This window comes from Aspergillus heteromorphus (genome assembly GCF_003184545.1).
Source record: "Aspergillus heteromorphus CBS 117.55 chromosome Unknown BO70scaffold_15, whole genome shotgun sequence".
NCBI lineage: Eukaryota > Fungi > Ascomycota > Eurotiomycetes > Eurotiales > Aspergillaceae > Aspergillus > Aspergillus heteromorphus.
In genome coordinates, this window is record NW_020290420.1 from 383839 (window position 1) to 403201 (window position 19363).

A 19363-nucleotide genomic window follows, 5' to 3' on the forward strand; every position below is an offset into this window, starting at 1 on the left:
TATCAACCTGGGGAGATATGCAGTCCGTCAATTAGTAAGAAGACCTCAAAACTGAGGAGAGAGAGATTAAAAAAATTGCAGACTCCGGAAGGGGGGCAGACGCACCTCTTCAGCCTTTGTCCTGCGTGTTACTCGCTCCTTCTGGCGGGTTTGGTGGGTAAACCACTAACACAATAACAATACGAACCACCAACACCGGTCGAGGTGTTGTGATGGGCGGGAGTCTACTTTGATGGCGGGAGCTTTTAGTGAAGAGAGCCCTGCGGGTGACTGTGACCGTGACCGTGACCGTGACTGACGGGGACGGGGACTTGGGGTTCACCAACACCGGCGGTCCGCTGAGCCCCCAGGTCTGCGAAGAGGCCTCTCTGACTACTACGATGCCGTTGGCTTGAGGCCTTGAGGCCTGGTTCAACCCGGGAGACAGCTTGTGGTGGTGGCTGTCCGAAAGACGAACGACCCTTTGAGCGCTCTGGCCGGGGTACGGGGAAACGCCCCAGTCGAATCCCCCAAATAATCTGGATGTTGCCTGCCGCGTACCACTTCCCCCCCCCCCAAAGGCATTCACGGCCATGGACCCCAACCGTGGCTATTGTCTGCCTGGGCAAAGGGGGGCTTTAATCAGGTTCTTCTTCTTCCTTCTTCGTCCGGATGCTTCATTTCCTCGTTCCGTGTTCTTTCCCCGGCTCGCCCCTCTGCAGATTGGTGGTGCGTTTTGACCCGGGGCCGGTTCGCTTGTTCCCCTCCCTGTTTGGTCGCCTGCGTTTTCTCCATGACTTTCCCCGCCTTCTTCAGGACCCCTTGCCTGTATATATCGGCTTTGGTTGCTCGCCGGCAGAGGAGAAATAAACCCTTCCGTGCCAGAAACACAGCATACCTATCTACGGGGAGCAAATAAACCAACCGAATTTGAAAAAACTGCAACGAACAAATCAAAAGAAACCTGCCTCGGGTGAGCCGTGGCAGTTTTGGCACGTAACTGAAGTTTCGCAACATCCAGAGCGAATCAATCATGTTAGTAGATCGCCAACAGCCCGGAAGTGTAGCAACTGTTGAGCCATGGTGAGCGCTCCGAGGATATCGCGTGTGTTCGCGGTTTAAGCATGTCGAGGCCTGCATACACCCCATCGTGGATTGAACAGCACTAGGGTCGGGATAGCCGCAGCGGCGCCATGCTGATTGGCATTCGTGACGTCTTTGAGTAACCGAGAATACGGTAAATGAGCCTTCCTAAGAATGGAAGGGAGAAACCAAGTATCGCGGAGGACGATGTCGTCCTCCTCTATTACTCAGAACTGTCCACACTGATGGGAACTTGCCACCCAGGGAACTTGAGACGCCATGGTGACTTTAAAGCAAGCTGGGGCGTGAGGGGGGAAACAAGTGCAGGATCTTCCTATTATCACCAGCCTTGCCACGCCCTCACCACTTTTGGAGGGTTGGAGTTAGAAGCTGCGGTGTACGTACCTATCAGCCATGGTCGGGATGGGGTCATCGAGCCATCTCGGGAATCCGACTTTCCCCGACGAACAACATGGCCTTGGAACCGCATCGTTGGTCGGGGTGAAGAACTATCGCAGATCCGCCCTGGGGTATATTTGCCATCAGATACCACTCGAGAAGCCGATATTTATGGACGATATCGTAGGGATCGCGACGTGGCCGCTCATGACGTGTATGTAGGCGGTGGGGGGGTGGTGATGGGGGGACTTCAGGTCCAACCCAGCGAGACACATCGTGGATGTACGTGGCCAGGGCCACCCCGGCAGGCTCGGATGATACGCAGACGAGCTCTAGACATGCCTCTGATGTTTCGGAGGCCTCCAGTGGCGGCCGAGAGACGAGATATACCAGAAGGTGGAGGACAGTTGGCATACGGGCTCTTGTTGATTTGGTGACAGGTCAAGGGTGGCCATAAGCGTCGAGCAACTTGGGGGAAGCCCCCCGGGATCACGTGCTCCGGAGCCGGACTAACCGGGTCGGCGCTACTCCGGTTTTGGCTAAGAGTCGGTGGGACGCGTTAGACCACTTGCGCACCTTTTCATTTCCGCTGCGGAAACCCCCACGGAAAACCATTCCGTACGCACCACCATGGCCATTACCTGGCTTACAAGACCTACCTTCCTACAACCATGATTCCGTCTTGCGATGATTAGGCTCAAGAAGTTGACTGTTCTCATCACAGAAACTACACCGATAGGCATGGAGCCTACGGCCTGGCTAGAGAGCGAAGGACCAAGTCATTGCAAACGTAATCTCTTGGAGACTCCGCGCTAGACCCTGGGATCCGGGATCGATGGAAGTCTCCACTATAGCCTAGAAGGCTGAAGGCACATATCCCATCGGTTGCCTTGGTAAAGTGAAACGGTTCTGGAAACAAATATACGGACATCGGACATCGGGCATCGGAGCATGAGTTGGTATCCTGGATTTCTGGGCCCTTCGAAATGTTGCTGGGTTGAATGGGCTAACCTCATACTCGATCACGGTGACTGATGCTCTTGCTGAAATTGCGCATTTCATTTTCTACGCCTTGCGCGCCAACCCGGCCGTGCCTGGAGCTCAGTATCGATACCAGATCGGCCAGTAGCAGATCTCTACACCCAGACGGTCAAGGAACTGTGCCATATACCAATATAACATGTCGCCGACGTCTGTGGAAAGACTAGAAATTATGTGCTACTGGAGCCGCCAACCAATATGTCTAAAAGCATGTCATTCGGAGGGCCTGACCTTTCTTGCTCCAAGGAGGTCCATCAGTCAGTCGCCAATTAAACTCGTCTTATGACACTCCTCTCGCATAGCCCCAAAGCCCCAACAGTTTGGACGGTATAAGTTCCGTCGGAGGCCGCAATGCACTCACTGGCATGGAGTATCAGGCAACAGCAATTCGCTGTGAATCTATCCAGATCATGCCGCACTACACACAGTACTAGGAGCAATCTCCGCAGCGATGGAGTGTTTTCACGCAGTTCCTTAGTACTTCCGAAGACGGAAGCACGCACGGGGGTGGTTCCGAAATGCAGAAGTGATCGACACTGGCCAGGCTAACATCCAGTCCTCGACCAATACTCGACCTTGGTACCTAGGGCTCAGAGCCATCCGAACCTCGGGGTACCGTTTTGAATATGTTAGAGACCAAGGCCCCAGGTGGAAACACGTCGTCAGCTTTTATTTTTCTGTGCAGAAGTCAAATGGTGGGACTACAGATTAAGCATGCTTTAAGCTTACAAGAGGGACAAGCTTTGTCCACGATAAGGTTCTCGAAGGCCTGCCGTTAAGTGGGGTTGCTTTTGCAGCGGAGACTTTCCCCCTTCTGGCAACCATCGGCAGAACAACGTCTGAAACAGCAAGTAGGGAACCGATGCTATTGCGTGCCTATGTAGAACATCGAAACGGAGGAGCACGTTAGTATGGAGGCGAACTGCCAACGAGATGGCCTTCCGGCGTGCCGGCCCTGTCCCCATTGGTTCCAGGCACATACCTAGATCCGAAGATCCATATGCTTCTGGACATACGAATTTCTCATGTCCTTTCCCCGTTGCGGCAATTGTTCCCGAGAGGAGCTCGATGAACCGTTAGATGACCGTACCGTGGCATCCTCTACGACCATATAAAAGCAGCTCTCGCCCTCTTCTTGACTCGAGATATCATATCCGACATAGGTCTACCAGTCTCTCATTCTTACATCCTTTGATCTTCCTTGTCATTCTTTCCTTTACAATGAAGTCAGCTCCCATTGCCCTCGCCGCCGCCGGCGTGGTTGCGGCCAAGAGCAACTGCAACGTCGATACTATCGCCAAGTTTCTCCCCAAGAACTCCACGGTCTTCTACGCCGACCACTACGAGAAGGGCTACAACTTCACCCCTCCCATTGAATACAACTACGGCCTGACCTCCGATCCCATGGGCATCAGCGCCTATGAGCTTCCCCTGGCAGGTTGCGTTGCCCAGGCAAACATCTCCCTGCCCAACAACACCCAGCACAGCGTGGGCTTTGCCCTTCCCGACGAGTGGAACGGACGGTTCATGGCTGTTGGTAACGGTGAATTCTCCGGCTCCGTCGGCTGGTCTTCCATCATCAACACCATGTGGTACGGTTTTGCCAGTGTGTCGACTGATACGGGTCATGAGGGCAACAATGGAAGCTTCGGATACCACAACGAGGCTGCCCTTGCCAACTGGGGTTACCGTGCCCTCCACAACGCCGTCGTGAACGGAAAGGAGGTCACCAAGGGCTACTACGACCAGAACATCTCCTACAGCTACTACCGCGGTTGCTCCGCCGGCGGTAAGCAGGGTCTCAAGGAGGTTGAGATGTACCCGGAGGACTTTGACGGTGTCATTGCCGGCGCTCCCGCCTGGTGGACGACTCACCAGCAGCTGTGGAACGTCCTTACTGCCATCTGGAACCTTCCCGAGACGGCCGACTACCACGTCACCGATGACCGGATGACTGCCGTTCAGGATGAGATCCTGAAGCAGTGTGATCCTCAGGATGGTCTGGTCGACAACATCCTCCAGAACCCCCTCGGATGTGTCTTCGACCCGACTCCCGTGATGTGCAATGCCACCTCCTCCAACGACACCTGCGTGACCGCCGCCCAGATGGAGACCGTCAACAAGATGTTCAACCCCTGGGTTGAGGCCAACGACACCCTGGGCTTCCCCGGATACACCCTCGGCACGGAGGTTGGCGCCCCTACCCTTGACAGCGACTTCGTCACCTACATCCAGTACATGCTCCAGATCGGCGGCGACTGGACCTGGGAGGACTGGAACCCCTCCCTCCTGGAGCTGTCCGACAGACTGAACCCCGGAAACGCCACCGCCGACGACTTCAACATCGCTCCTTTCTACGAGAAGGGCGGTAAGCTCCTGCACTACCACGGTTACTCCGACCCTTCCATCGCCACCGGCGCCTCTTTCTACTTCTACAACCACGTCCAGGAAGCCCTCCGTCCCCAGGACGTCCCCGTTGACGACTTCTACCGCTTCTTCCTCATCCCCGGTATGGAGCACTGCACCGGTACCCCCACCGACCAGAGCGCTCCTTACTACATGAACGGAGACAGCCAGGCTGCGTCCCTCTCCGGCACCGTCTTCGGTGTTCCCGGCTTCAACGACGAGAAGCACGATCTTGTCCGCGCCGTCATGGCCTGGGTTGAGAACGGCACTGCCCCCGACTACCTGATCCCCACCAAGTACAAGAACGACGTCGTTGCCGATGGTGTCGACAAGCAGAGACCCATCTGCGCCCACCCCAAGCTTGCCAAGTACAACGGCAGCGGTGATGCTAACAAGGCCGAGAACTGGCACTGTGCTTCCCTGTACTAGAGCTCTCAGCCCCGACTTTTGAGCCGACTTGCTGTGGCCAGCCTGGCTGGTCCTGGATGTACATACAGTTCCGTGGTCAGGAACCCACTTGTAGTATAAGGCTCTATCTATCTAATCAATACCATGATGAGGTCACACACTCTCTACTCCGAAATGTGTAATTTCGAAGGCTTCCAGTGTAGATCGCGTATCAGGGGATCGAAGACGTTTCCTTTCGAATCAAGCCTCCTCCGACTTATAGTAGTTATATACCATAGTAAGACTTCATCCCTCTGCGGTCTTTCCTCATCCCAGCTCACTAGTACTTAGACCTTTATCAATCCAAACCGCCCGGCAGCCTCGTCATAATTTTTATATCCAAGTCCTGAGAAAAAAGCTTGTGTCTCTATACTACCAAAAGATGAGTGAATGATTGCCGACATCTTCCATCAGCGTGCCAGCGAACTCCAATACTGCGAAGTTTCCAGCAACGTCCTTATATACTTTCGGCCTATTCGCAAGTATATAATTATGACAGCCATCATATTGGTGTTTCGACACCTTTTTAGTGGCTTTGTTTCCATTAACTAACTACCGGCATACCCAGGTACGCAGCAGCAATTATTCCCTCAAAATGCCTGAGCGACGGACGTCATCTACCCAGCGGGGGATTCCTTCTTCCGCATTCAAAGAAAGGAACACTGCAAATCTATCCCCGATGAAGACCGGCTCCAAGTCTGTTCTTACCAGCGCCATATCCCCAGAACCGCAACTGTCCCGACCATGGCCATGACCAAGGTGATAGACCCAAGACACCAACCAAACACACCTCGACAGCATTGCATTGCCCGCAACAGTGCCGCCACGGCCCAGCCACAGGAGACAGACAAACTCGACCCGAGATGCCCCAACGTGGCCAAACCACGGATCCGACCACCATGCACTCAACCGGACAACACTCGTTTTCTCCTCTTAACTAGTATTCATTCTCTACGTACCACACTCATATACTGCCATATATATCCATGTAGAAAAGAAGAATCTACAACTACTACAACAAATACAAATCTACAAAAGAACACAAAATAGCATAGCAAGGGATTATTAGATTAACGAAACGACCCACTATCACCACCACCGCCACCTCCACCATCTCAGCAGATAACAGGCATCTGGATACACTGACAAACATCATCCTCCTCCCCGATTGAGAATCTTGATCTTTATTCACGGTAGTCAATCCATCACAGCCAGCACAACCAGCACAGCTACCACAGCCACCACAGTCCATGCACCACAGTCCATCCACCAGAAACCTTGCTTTAGTAACATAACGAATCGAATCAAATCGAATCAAATATCAAATAGAATCTCAAATCAAATCTCACCCGCGGAGTACGTGCAGTGCAGTACAGTACAGTGCAGTGCAGTGTAACATGTGGATGGGCACATATCCTCATCTCACATCACCTCATCGACATCATCAACATCATCATCATCTTCTTCTTCCTCATTCTCATGTCACAGCCTCATATCACAGCCCCATCATTCTTAATCTTGATAGAAACCAACCAACGGATTAACATATCAACGGATCAACGGATCAACCAACCAAGAAGGAAATAAAATTCCTCCGTGAGCGAGGAAGTAAAGTGCAAAGAAGCAAAGCACTAAAATGCAAGCAACATATGACAGATGGGTGGGATAGGATAGGGTAGGGTAACTTGGAGTGGATAGGTAGATAAGGTAAGTAAGTAAGTAGCAGATCTCCGCCCCTCCCTCATCTTTTTTTTTCAAGGGGTTGGTTTTTTTTTTTTTTTTTTTTTTTTTTTTTTTTTTTTTTTCAGTGAAAAGAAAGCAAAGAGATAGAGCCGAGGATGAGTGTGAGTGTGAAGGTAAGTGTGAAGGTGAGTGTGAGTGTGAGTGTGAGTGTGAGGTGTAATCCACAACAAGAATAGGAACAAGAACAACGACAGCGACAGCAAGAAGAACTGGTTCGAAGATCGAAGCGAAATGCAAATGTAAATGTAAATGTAAATGCAAATGCAAGAGACGATTCGATTTGCGGTCGTTGGATTCCTTTTGGAATTGATAGTCAATGGTCAATGATCATCGAGTCATCATTCGTTCATGATAGCTTAGCTTAGCTTAGCTTGTAGGTCATAGCTCATTGCCCATCAGTCTTCAGTTCATCAGTCGTAAAGGTGGAGAGAGAGTCATTTAGTCCATGTCAATGACCTCAGAAGACTTCATCGGTAGGTATGGAGTAGAGACGCGTGGTAAAGTCCCAGTAGACTTTCACCCAGTAAGAGGAAGAGTAAGAGTAATGGCACCATCAATCGAGTCCACTGTCCAACTCCTTCAGCTCACCTCAGCTCACCACAAAGCAAAGCAAGGCAAGGCAAAGCAAAGAAACGCAAGCAAATTAGATCAACGCCACGCAAAGCAAATCAAATCAAATGAAAGCAAAAAAAGCCACAACGCCAGCAACTCAACCTAAATTCAAACCAAAGGAGATTAAATCAAATCAAATCAAATCAAGCAAATCAACCCCAGCGACAGAAGCTACAGAGCCCGCAAAAAGCACATCGAAAAAAAAAAAAAAAAAGATGACGATGAAAGTGAACAAAACACTCAATCCAACCTCACCAGATCCATCCAATACGGGCCCATATCCTCACGACCACGCATGATCATCTCATCCCAGTTAATCGGCTCGCGATTGACATAGAACAGTCTGGGGTTTCGCAGGAGGAAGATCTCCGAGAACATGATGTGCATGTCGAGGCCCCTCCGGCCGATTTCTCTGAGGATGAGCTCGTCGGGGCGGAGGAGGCGAGCCCGGGGTCGTACTGCAGCAGCAGGAGCAGGACCATTACCAGCACCGTTTGCATTTGCATTTGCATTTGCATTGGCGTTGGCTTCGACATTGGGAACATTGATATTGTAATTGTTAAAAGTGACCCTCGGCCGCCCATACCCCTCAAACTGCAACAAACCCGTCTCCGCAATCGGGACGCCAAAGACCTGTTCATTCCTCTCCTCCGGCGCAGGGACATACCTCCACCTGACAAACTCGGCCAAGGTATCCAAATTAGTCGCACAGACCCTTCCGACCAAAAACTCCCTAAGAAAAGTCAACGTCGGCTGGGCCATGATCAGCTGGCGGAAACTGTTGGTGCGCTGCTGTCTCTGTTCGCGGAGATACATATCGAGCTGGACGATGAAGAACGTGGCAAAGAAGATCTCGCCGTCGCGCCAGAGGTGGGGGTTGGCGATGGTCCACTCGCGACGCGCGTTGTCGGGGATGTCCATGAGGAACCACAGCTTTTTGAGCGGCGTCTCGCACAGGTTGGGGATGAAGTAGCCGGCCTGCCGGAGGAGGGCCATGATCTGGGTGGTGGTCGTGTGGCGGTGGGTGATCATGCGGAGGTACGGGATGGAGGGGACGAGATGGTGCAGAATGTACCGGTATTCGTTGATCGGTGGGGGGAGGGGGTGCGAGAAGTGGCCTGGTTCGGTGTTGAGGCGGGGGTAGCAGAGTGGGGGGAAGATGCTTGCGGTTTCGACGATCTGGAGGGACAGGTTCCGGACGACGATGCCAATGTTGATGTTTAGGAAATTGAAGAAGGGGCGAGACTGGGTGGTGAGATTGACGAGGTCGTCGGCGGAGAGGTAGGAAGTTAGGGCTAAGGCCAGGTGTGGGTAGGTGGTCATCGCCCCGATGAGGTCGAAGGCCTGTCGGGGAGCAGGGCCCGCCATGGCTATGGCTTGAGCTGCATCGTCGGGTCTGACTCTGGCTACTACCTGAGCTGGGTTGGGAGGGAGAGCCCCGTATCTAGCACCCTGACGACCCTCCATCATGTCAAGCATTCTTGCTTGCAGATTGACAATGCCATTGTGAGCCTCGACATCGTGAATGCCTTCGTGCCCCCCAGGGCCTGCCCGCAGTTGTCCCGGAAGCGGCTGGAGGGGACCCCGGAACTGCGCAGGGGGGATCTCTGGCACGGAGACGCCCTCGTTAGTGATACGTACTACTGCTGGGGCAGCAGGGCGGTTCTCGGGGCCGTGGCCTGGACGGCGCATGGGGATGATATCGTCTGGATGAATGCCGGCGATGAGCTGTTGGCGGATGAGATACGCCTGCAGGGCATCATCGGGGCTCAGGTCCATGACTGCGTCTAGATTCTCGGGCTGGTCTTGGTCCTGCTCGTTGGCCTGCTGTCCGTTGTCTTCGACATTCGGCTCAACATGGGCGGGCATGTGTTGAGGTCCAGGGTTGGGTTCGATGTTGTGTCCCTCTTGCTCTGCATAGACAGGCACGTACTGAGGTCCAGTATTCTCTGCAACACCCTGCACCTCCCTCTCAACGATGGCCGGCACATAAGGAGGCATCGACTCATTCATCGCCCGAGGCAGCTCCCGCACATCCATACGCATGCGCTGCCCAAGATGGTCCTGAAAAGCCGCAAGATCAGCCGGACGATCCACAGGAAAGTAGGTCTCAGCAGCCCCAGCCAACGGCTGGAAAAGATTGTGTCTGGGACGAGGGGGACTGCTATCCATGAAGGGATCACTGTGGGGATGGTTTGTGACGATGGCAGGGTCCTCATGGATTCTTGCCTGAGAAACGCCAGCCCTAGCACCAGAGCCAGCACCGATGTATCCTGGGTAGATGTCCCGAAGGTGAGGGAGGGTGATTCTGTGTGCTTCGTGGACATCTGGCATGGGCATGTCTTGGTCGTTGGGGCTGCTGCTGGTGTTATTGTTGTTGTTGTGGACAGGGGCAGCAGGTTGGTGGGTGATGTTGTCATTGGGGCCGGGGAAGACCTCAGGACGGGGGAGGGATAGATTATTTTCTTCGTCGAAGGTATCCAACATGGTCTCATCGATGTCCGTATCATCGTTAGAGCGTTGGTCATGTGTAGATGGGTGGTCGGTATACCCCTGCTGTTGCTGTGCGTCCGTAGGATCCGGACGAGGCAGAGTGAGATTATGTCCATCTCCGTAACCCTCAGACATATCGTCATCAGAGTGGGAGTGAGAGCGGAAATGAGTATCAGAGCCAACACGCTCGCGATCTTCACCTTCCTCACGGGTAGTCAAAGACAAGTCCAAGTCCCTAGGACGAGGCAGAGTAAGGGTACTTTTCTCGGCTGGATACGGCATGAACTCCCATTCATGGGGCTGCTCGTTACCCATACTGCCAACGGACTTGGGCTTGCTTGCACTCGCGCCCGGGCTGGAAGTGGCTTCAGGACTGGGGGTCGCCAGCAGCTTGCGAGGGTGGAAGATGCCCATCTTGGGAGGTTGAAAGGTGCGTTTGCCATTGTGGCCATTGTCGCTGCCGGACGAGACAAGACTGGTGCTGCCGGCTCGCATAGATGCGGATGCTGTTGCTGACGCAGGAGACTGGTCCGGACCGCTGGATCCTGAGCCGGACAGTTGGAGTAGCGATTCAGCCGCCTCCATCTCTCTGGTTGTGTGGCGCTGGCTGGCCATGGTGACGGTGACGGTGGAGATCGTGACGCCGAGCAGAGGAGAGGGGACGCTACACGACACGACACGACGCAACACAACGCGGACCCGCCGTGGGGATGATGATCTGAACTAGTACTCTTGGGTAGATTGTTTCGTTGCCGGAATACGGAGACAATCTCCTTTCTTTGTATGTATGCTATCACAGCACCAGCACCGGCTGTAGATGATGTTGAGACGCGAGCAGACTCACAGTCCTTTACAACCTCATGCAATCTCTCAGTTAGCCAGTCAGATCCCCTGACAGAAGAAGATAAACAGATCAAGAAAAGTATCCTACCTATCTCAGTGCAGCATCAAGAGATGCCAGTGTCGCTAGGGTGCAGGTTTCGCCGCGGATGTGGATTAAAAACGGCTGACTCGGCGAAATCGTGACGCGTCTTGAAAGATGATGGTGAGGAGATGTGAAAGAAGAGCGCGATCTCAGGGGGAGAAAAGATAAATGTTATGGTGTTGGGGGCAGTTGCTGGCCAGGGGCAAGCTGTATTCACTGGCACAAGGCCTGGCATTGTGTTGGTGGAGTAGGGGGGACTACAATATGTTTGAAGAGGAAGAAGTGAATGCATGGGATTAAGCTGAGCTGATCACTGCCAAGGGGACGGCCTGGTAATATTGGCGTGTTTGCCTGTGAAGTTCGGTTTGTTTGGGTATCAAGAGTATCGAAAGAAGTGCGTATAATGCTGGTTCTGGATGATATGAAGGCCCAATTGCAGTCTGGCGGAAAAGGAGAGGCAAAGCAGGATCTGATCGGGAAGAGGAGCCTGTTGTCTATGTTTGAGCATTTTGAGCATGCCAGGCTGTCTCTCCTTCGGTTGATAATTGTGCAGGAGACAGGATTATCAGTCAGTAGTCAATTGTTGAGATTGATCTCTCGAATATACAATAGCTTTTAGCTACCCGTATCCACACATAACATCATCCAAATCCGTGCATCCATCCCTATATCCAGTTGAGAAGATATTAAAACAAATGTTGAATCGACCTCGACTAGGCCAGTCCCGCGACGTCAAGCGTCTGCCAGGGGCCGTCTTCTGGCCGTCTTCTTCTCGACCAGCAGACCCAAGAAAAAAAAAATCGAACGAAGGTAGAAGTGGTAAGACTGCACGCCAACGGCCTGCAGAATTTGAAGATCTATACAGTAGTATTGGGCAAATCAAAACAAACTGCGACAAAAATACTCCATCCGCGGGCATAAGGAAACAATCGCCGAACCCAAGAACCTGTTGAAAGGTGACCGCCAAAACTCCTGAATCATGAATACCATCCACTGTTAAAACGAGGGGGTAACAAACGTGTCGTTAAGCGAAGGACATTATCTGCGGTGCAGGAGGGTCAGGAACTCCTCCCGGGTTTTGGCGCTCGACCGCATGCACCCGAGCATGCAGCTGGTCGTCGTCGTGCTGCTGGTCTTCTGCACGCCACGCATCACCATGCACAGATGGGACGACTCCATGACGACGCCGACTCCGCGCGGCTTGAGCACCTCCGAGATCGCCAGCGCCACCTGCTTGGTCAACCGCTCCTGCACCTGCAGACGGCGGGAGAACATCTCCGCCAGACGGGCCAGCTTGGAGAGACCGAGCACGCGGCGGTCGGGGATGTAACCGATGTGCATCTGCGATGTGGTCAGCATTGTCATGACCTGAGCCCAGGCTTCTTCTTCTTCCTACCTTTCCCGTGAAGGGGACCATGTGGTGCTCGCACAGCGAGAACACCTCGATATCCTTGACAATCACCAGCTCATCGTGGTCCTCGTGGAAGACGGCTCCGTTGACGAGATCCCGAACATTCTCCTCATATCCCTTGGTGAAGTAAAGCATGGCCTTGGCATACCGCTCGGGGGTCTCGCGCAGGCCCTCTCTCTCCGGGTCCTCTCCGACGCACTCCAGGATGGTCCGTACGGCGCCCGCGAGCTTCTTGATGCGCTCCTCGGTCTCCTCGGGGGTGGACTCCAAGCGCGCCCTGGTGCCGGGGCCTAGGGAAGAAAACGTCAGATGCACGATCGCCCAGCGTCGCGAGGCTCACTTACAAGGCCAGCTCAGTCCATCGAAGTCAATTGGGGGGTAGAGGGTGTATGGGCTCGCAGGTCGGCTGACATTCGCAGGCGGGGTCAATGCACCGGCCTCGTCTCTGGGATCGCGGGGGGGATCGTTCAGGGTCGGTCTGCCATTGCGCAATTAGCCGGCGGGTTGCATCAGAGAGGATCAGCTGCTTACTTGGAAGCGCCTGAGCCGCGGGGGGTATCGTCCATGAGAGCGGCGGACTCTCCAGCGGGGTGAGCGGCCGACTGGGGCAAATCGAACTCGGCAGGGATGCGCGGAGTGAAGGAGGAGAGGATGGACGAGTTGAGACTCTCCCTCTCGCGAGCGTCCCGGGAGCCGGTGGACACATGGAGCGGCGAGCTGCCATTCAGCATGTGAGAGGGGATGGCAGACATGGGCTTGGGGCCGGGGGGAGGAGAAGTTCCGGAACCCATGACTGAATCGTGGGTGGTGGGGGGATGAGGATGGAGGTGGGAAGTAAGTGAGTGGTAGGAAGGAGTTTCAGCGGAGTCGCAGAGTGATCACGTCTAGGAAGCAAGAAGCAAGGAGCAAGTTGATGAGATGAGATGGATATTTTGGAGGATGGGGACACAAAGGGTCAAGACATGGCAGGCCGGCGGACAGAAAAAAGAAGCCGATGGGGTTAGTCGGAAAAGAAAAAGCTCAGATGCGGTGGGATGGCGACTTACTCGCTGCTGAAAGGTAAGCCCCCCATGCTAATCTGCTAATCCCCTCGCCGGGGGTCTCACCGCCCGCCTCCCTGGCCACTCACACGGCCCCGGCGCGATGACATTCGGAGGGGCGCCGGTGGTCGGGGGCCCGCCATTTTCATTCCCTCCGGTCACAAACTGACACACTCCGCCGATGGTATGACTCAGTGGGCGGATTCATTCATATTCAATGGAATAGATACCATGGTGTGGTATGTTCGGAGTGGTCGATTTGCATCTGAATCGTTAGGGAATACGGAGTACTCCCAGGAGACAGCCTTTCAAGCCAGTCAGATCTTCATGCACGGTGCTGCGGCTCCACGAGGGGCAGAAAGCTCCATACTTAATCGGGAACCGCCGCCATTACTCCGTCCAGCCCCTTCTAGATAGATAGATGCCTTTTGCAATCCTGCATACTACCCAGCAGATTGTCCTCGCATCTCGTATTTACTGCCTGCTCCATTCTGCTGCGCTCGGAGTTTCCCTACGAAGCCGACTGCGGAGGCCGAGTTGCTCCGGGCCGAGCAGGCAGTGATTACCCGCAATAGTGTCCTGGTAGTGTCCTTCATGCGGGCCTAGGTACTACTATGGAGTAGATTGCCCTCGCAGAAATGTCCCAGTGAATGTATTCCTGTATTCTCCTCGATTCGCCTTTTTGCAGTGCGGGTAAATGGGTACAAAAGGATGTCACTCGCAATAGGTATCAATCAGTAAGGCACTCGCAAACCCCTCCACTCATGGCTCCAACTCCTCGGTCGGCACGTCCTCCAGATCCTTGCCGACAATCGCATCCGCCACCTTCCACACCTGCAGCAGGTTGTCTTCCGCCGCCGAGCAGAGCGCCCACGGGTCGTTCAGGTTCCAGCTGAAGTCCGAAATGCGGTTCGTGTGGCCGCCATGCATGAAGAGACTGCGAGCGTTAGCAGGGAACGGGCAGTCAATAATGGGGATGGGGTCACGTACAGTTCCGGCGGTCCATCCTGGGCATCCTCGGGTGTCTGCTCCTCGCCAGTCCGGCTCAGGTCCCAGAACATGATCTTGCGGTCGTAGCTGGCACTGGCCAGGACGGCCTCCTCGAACGGGTGCCAGGAGATCGAGGTGACCGAGTCGGTGTGGCACTCGAGCGCGTGCAGCTTCGTCTTCAGGTTACGCAGATCCCACAGACCGATCGACTTGTCGGCCGATCCCGTGGCCAGGACGGTCTCCGCGGCGGGGTTGAAGGCGACCGAGTTGATCGCATCGCGGTGCTGGCCCTCCGCCGACGCAGCCGCACGCGTGGTTTCGGCCTCGCGGATGTCGAGAATCTGGAGGGTGATATCGTCGGACACGGTTCCGATGAGGGACGAGTGGAGAGGGTGGTATTGGACATCGTTCACGATGGACGTGTGGTGCGTGTACGTGCGGACGGGCTTGAGCGCCTTGTTGCCCTTGGTGTACGTCGTCAAGTCCCTGCAAGGTCAGCCACGTATTGCAATCGAGGGTGGAGGCGCATTCTTACCAGAGACGGACTGTTTTGTCCTCGCTACCAGTAACGAGGTGGCCGGCGGCGTGGGGGCTCCAGCTGAGACCAAATCCTTCTCGCGTGTGGCCGAGGAGCTCCATCTGGGGGTTGACGGTGCCCGTGGGCAAGCTCGGGTGCTTTGAGCGGTCCCAGATCATGACCCGGCCATCCGTGCACATGGTAGCAATGATGTTGGGGTTCTGTGGTTGGTATCGCGCCTTGTTGACTTCGCCCTTATGGTCGATCTTCTGCACGATGTTGAACTTGATCTCCATCGGCGCCTTCTTCGAGCTGCCGCCGTAGCCGCCAATCTCCCCGCGCTCGTCATCGTAGTCTTCTGAGTTGGGGGAGGTCGGGTTGGGGAGTTGTACGTGAGCGATCTGCAGGTAGTTTTGCGCATCGCTCGAGGTGTGGGTGCCAATAAGTAGGCGATGGGTAGAGTAGGGCTTATCGGGGACACTGCGACGGTTAGGGGCTATAGGAACAACGGGGCCGGGGCGCATACTCTTGCTTGTCAGGCAGCCATTGTGTTGTGAGCGTCGGCCATTCTAGCGCCGTACTGAGGATCATGTCATAGAGAAAGGGCGCATTCTTCTTCCATGTCTTGTACTCTGAACGCCGCATTTCTTAGCCGGGGGTCTCGCGGGGAAGAGTCTGGTAATCCGTACCTTCATTGATGATCTTCTCCTCGGTGCGCTCCTCCTCCTGCTCCTCCTGCTCCTCAATGAGTCCTAGGGGACGGTCAGTCAAGTTCGCGCAAAAGTACTGGCTGGACCAGGCTCACCGTCGTCGTAAGGCTCCATGGTGGTCGAGGTGTGAGGTGAATGATAAGAATCAGCAATGAAGAGACTAAAGCAAATCGCTGAAAGAAGGATTAAGACGGGATAGGGGGGGGATGAGGTGGCAGCGGGCAGAGAGCAGCGGGCAGACAGTGGCAGAGCTTGAGCAGCGGACGGATGAAGCTCTCGCTGGCTGGAGAAACACGCGACTTTGCCGGCCTCGCGTTAATGGGCGCCCGCCGGCGCTAACCCCGTTAGGCGGGCCGGGCTTGGCATGACCTGATGAGGTCAACCGGCGGGCCAAAGCTGAGCTGCTGGCGGCTTCGTGTGAAAGACTCACAGTCACAGACTCACCTCTTACTTCACTTCCATCCCACCCCTCCTACACCCCCCTTCCCCTCCACCCCGCAATTCGCAACGGCGCTCTGGTCGCCCCCCTCCCTTTCCTTTCATACTTCCTTTCCTTGTTGTATTCTACTGTCCTACGTTCTCTGAGCATCCCAGTCGATACCCAGTCGTTTCTTTTGTCTACGACCGCATTGCCGAGCTTGGGTGCTTCATTGAATCCAAACGACCGACTACGACGACACGATAAGGACAGCCCTTTAATCACATACGTCTCCCAATATAACTCGCGCATCTCCACTGCTTCCCACTCACCATGGGTGTCCCCAAGTTCTTCCGCTGGCTGAGCGAGCGGTATCCCGCGATCTCACTGTTGATCGCGGAGAACCGCATACCCGAGTTCGACAACCTATATCTGGACATGAACGGCATTATCCACAATTGCACACACAAGGACAGCGACTCCCCCACCTTCCGAATGACTGAAGACAAGATGTTCATTGCCATTTTTAATTATATCGAGCATTTGTACGGCAAGATCAAGCCCAAGAAGCTGTTCTTCATGGCGGTCGACGGTGTGGCCCCGCGAGCCAAGATGAACCAGCAGCGCTCGCGACGTTTCCGGACCGCCCTCGACGCCGAAACCGCCAAGGAGAAGGCGATTGCGCAGGGTATCGAGATGCCCAAGGAGGATGCCTTCGACAGTAACTGCATTACCCCTGGTACCGAGTTCATGGCCAAGTTGACGGAACAATTGAAGTACTTCGTGAGCAAGAAAATTTCCGAGGACAAGGACTGGCAGGGAGTCGAGATCGTCCTGTCGGGCCACGAGGTCCCGGGTGAGGGTGAGCACAAGATCATGGAGTACATCCGGCATGCGAAAGCACAGCCCGGCTACGATCCCAATGTCCGCCACTGCTTGTACGGCCTCGACGCTGACCTGATCATGTTGGGTCTGCTGAGCCACGACCCCCACTTCTGCCTCCTCCGTGAGGAGGTCACTTTTGGCCGTCAGGTCTCCAAGAAGCCCAAGGAGCTCGAGCATCAGAACTTTTTCCTTTTGCATTTGAGTATGGTCCGAGAGTACCTGGAGTTGGAGTTTCAGGAGTTGGAACAGGAGGGTGCATTGAAGTTCCCCTTTGACATGGAACGGGTGATTGACGATTTTATTCTGATGGCTTTCTTTGTTGGAAACGACTTTTTGCCCAACTTGCCGAATCTGCATATCAACGAAGGCGCGTTGGCTTTCATGTTCAAGATCTATAAACAGGTGCTGCCCAAGATGGGCGGATACATCAATGAGGAGGGTGTGATCCACATGGAGCGGCTGGGCATGCTCTTGGACGCCCTGAGCGACGTCGAGTTCCGCTTCTTCGAAGCCGAGTACTCCGACGCGCGGTGGATCCAGGCCAAGAGGACCGGCGGCGCCGAGCCTCAGGAGAAGCCCAAGGGTCTTACCGTCACCCCGGGACAGAAGAACCTGTTCAAGGAGGTCAAGAAGTATGTTCTCAACCGGCCTGGAAAGGCCGCCGAGACAAAGCCTCTTGACTTTCCCCCTTCTCTGCCCGCTCGGGATCGCAAGTTCCTGGAGCAGCTGGCCGATGACCTTCGGCTGCCATGGACAACCGTTCCTGACGAGCATGCCGATCGGTTCATCCGGATCCAGCTCCCTAAGAATGACAGTGAGGATAGTGAGGAAGAAGACGAGGAGGCCTCTATGGCCGTCCAGCGGGTTATTCGGAAGTACGAGAACGCCAAGGTTCAGGAGCTGTCGGCCGAGGAGGCTCAGCAGGCAGCGGAGAAGAAATACGAGGAGAAGTTCCAGGAGTGGAAGAACAACTACTACGTGACCAAATTCGAGTGGGGACTGGAGAACGAGGAGGACATGAGGAAGTTGACGGAGAACTACGTCCAGGGCCTCCAATGGGTTCTTTACTACTATTACAAGGGCATTGCATCCTGGCCGTGGTACTTCGGGTACCACTACGCCCCGATGATTTCTGGTTAGTATCCGTGTAGCCCGAGGTGACTTGTGCTGACTTGTGCAGATGTGAAGAAGGGGCTGAATGCCGACACGAACTTCCGCCTGGGCCGGCCCTTCCGGCCGTACGACCAGCTGATGGGAGTCTTGCCCGATCGAAGCAAGAAGATCGTGCCTGAGGCGTACCGCGACTTGATGACTTCACCGGATTCGCCGATCATTGATTTCTATCCGCGTGACTTCGAGTTGGACATGAATGGAAAGAAGATGGAATGGGAAGCCGTGGTGAAGATTCCTTTCATTGACGAAGGCCGTCTGTTGTCCGCCCTCGCCACGAGAGAACACCTCTTGACCCCGGATGAAAAGTCACGGAATGGCTATGGAGCCAGCCTCAAATTTACCTACTCTCCGGACGTGCAGTACATCTACCCGTCCTCTCTGCCCGGTGTGTTCCCGGACATTGCCAACTGCCACTGTATCGAGAACATCTTCGATTTGCCGACCATGGACGGTCTGGAGCCGTTCATTGGGCTGGTCGACGGCGTGCAAATGGGCGCGGCGGCGCTGGCTGGATTCCCCAGTCTGAAGACTCTGCCCCATGTCGGCCAGCTGGGCTTCCACGGCGTGACCGTTTTCCAGCAGGAAAGCCGCAACGAGAGCATGGTCGTGACGGTGCTCGATCCTGGAAGCAGGTCGAGCATCGAGCTGGCCAAGACAAAGCTCGGACAGCGCGTCCATGTGGGCTACCCCTTCTTGCAGGAAGCACTTGTCATCCGGGTGTCGGATGAACTTTTCGATTACATCCTGCCCGAGGGCGAGCAGCATGCGGTTTCTATTCCTCATACCCCTGCGCAGATTGAGCAGTGGAAGAAGAAAGCGGACAAAATCGAGGCAACATACAGTAAGCGTCTCGGTACCATCATCGGCTCGGTCGAGTCCGTGGTGCACGTTCAGCTGCTCAAGGGCTTGATCAAGACCGACGAGGGTGCCACGATCAAGGAATTCGCCGACATTCCGGGACAGGAAACCGACTACGCGCTTCAGCTTCTTGTCGACGACGTGATCAACCCCGATGAACGGTTCATCGAGCGGGAGGCTCTGCCCATCGAGGAGGAGTTCCCCGAAGGCTCCCGGGCGTTCTTCCTGGGAGA

The 19363-nt window shown here is 54.7% G+C and overlaps 9 protein-coding genes across 9 annotated transcripts; 2 read left to right on the top strand and 7 right to left on the bottom strand.

Moving 5' to 3' along the window:
• Window positions 1-40: 40 nt before the first annotated feature.
• On the bottom strand, window positions 41-897 carry BO70DRAFT_52759 (uncharacterized protein). Its single transcript, XM_025548517.1, has one exon. The coding sequence runs from the start codon at window positions 572-574 to the stop codon at window positions 110-112; it is 465 nt and encodes a 154-aa protein (XP_025398686.1). The 5' UTR covers window positions 575-897; the 3' UTR covers window positions 41-109.
• BO70DRAFT_52756 (uncharacterized protein) lies at window positions 400-1309 on the bottom strand. The gene has a single exon (XM_025548516.1). It carries the CDS (start codon window positions 1126-1128, stop codon window positions 622-624), a length of 507 nt encoding a protein of 168 aa, XP_025398687.1. The 5' UTR covers window positions 1129-1309; the 3' UTR covers window positions 400-621.
• BO70DRAFT_52769 (uncharacterized protein) lies at window positions 898-2053 on the top strand. The gene has a single exon (XM_025548518.1). It carries the CDS (start codon window positions 1221-1223, stop codon window positions 1896-1898), a length of 678 nt encoding a protein of 225 aa, XP_025398688.1. The 5' UTR covers window positions 898-1220; the 3' UTR covers window positions 1899-2053.
• Window positions 2054-3413: 1360 nt separating this feature from the next.
• On the top strand, window positions 3414-5337 carry BO70DRAFT_371723 (tannase and feruloyl esterase; the record flags this gene model as incomplete). Its single annotated transcript, XM_025544814.1, has 2 exons — window positions 3414-3419; window positions 3730-5337. The coding sequence occupies 2 exons, from the start codon at window positions 3414-3416 to the stop codon at window positions 5335-5337; spliced, it is 1614 nt and encodes a 537-aa protein (XP_025398689.1).
• Window positions 5338-7950: 2613 nt separating this feature from the next.
• On the bottom strand, window positions 7951-9489 carry BO70DRAFT_407146 (uncharacterized protein; the record flags this gene model as incomplete). Its single annotated transcript, XM_025547160.1, has 2 exons — window positions 7951-8133; window positions 8254-9489. The coding sequence occupies 2 exons, from the start codon at window positions 9487-9489 to the stop codon at window positions 7951-7953; spliced, it is 1419 nt and encodes a 472-aa protein (XP_025398690.1).
• Window positions 9490-11690: 2201 nt separating this feature from the next.
• Window positions 11691-12169, bottom strand: BO70DRAFT_52805 (uncharacterized protein). The gene has a single exon (XM_025548519.1). It carries the CDS (start codon window positions 12045-12047, stop codon window positions 11748-11750), a length of 300 nt encoding a protein of 99 aa, XP_025398691.1. The 5' UTR covers window positions 12048-12169; the 3' UTR covers window positions 11691-11747.
• On the bottom strand, window positions 12167-13270 carry BO70DRAFT_293216 (GTP cyclohydrolase I; the record flags this gene model as incomplete). The annotated part of the gene is made up of 4 exons (XM_025539432.1): window positions 12167-12469; window positions 12525-12829; window positions 12884-13017; window positions 13071-13270. The coding sequence occupies 4 exons, from the start codon at window positions 13268-13270 to the stop codon at window positions 12167-12169; spliced, it is 942 nt and encodes a 313-aa protein (XP_025398692.1).
• A 928-nt stretch (window positions 13271-14198) lies between these two features.
• BO70DRAFT_338064 (WD repeat RBAP46/RBAP48/MSI1 family protein) lies at window positions 14199-16052 on the bottom strand. Its single transcript, XM_025541179.1, has 6 exons — window positions 15892-16052; window positions 15776-15838; window positions 15613-15718; window positions 15105-15566; window positions 14570-15055; window positions 14199-14516 (listed from the first exon to the last, which is right to left on the bottom strand). The coding sequence occupies exons 1-6, from the start codon at window positions 15908-15910 to the stop codon at window positions 14342-14344; spliced, it is 1311 nt and encodes a 436-aa protein (XP_025398693.1). The 5' UTR covers window positions 15911-16052; the 3' UTR covers window positions 14199-14341.
• Window positions 16053-16609: 557 nt separating this feature from the next.
• BO70DRAFT_52842 (uncharacterized protein) lies at window positions 16610-18251 on the bottom strand. Its single transcript, XM_025548520.1, has one exon. It carries the CDS (start codon window positions 17871-17873, stop codon window positions 16641-16643), a length of 1233 nt encoding a protein of 410 aa, XP_025398694.1. The 5' UTR covers window positions 17874-18251; the 3' UTR covers window positions 16610-16640.
• Window positions 18252-19363: the final 1112 nt, after the last annotated feature.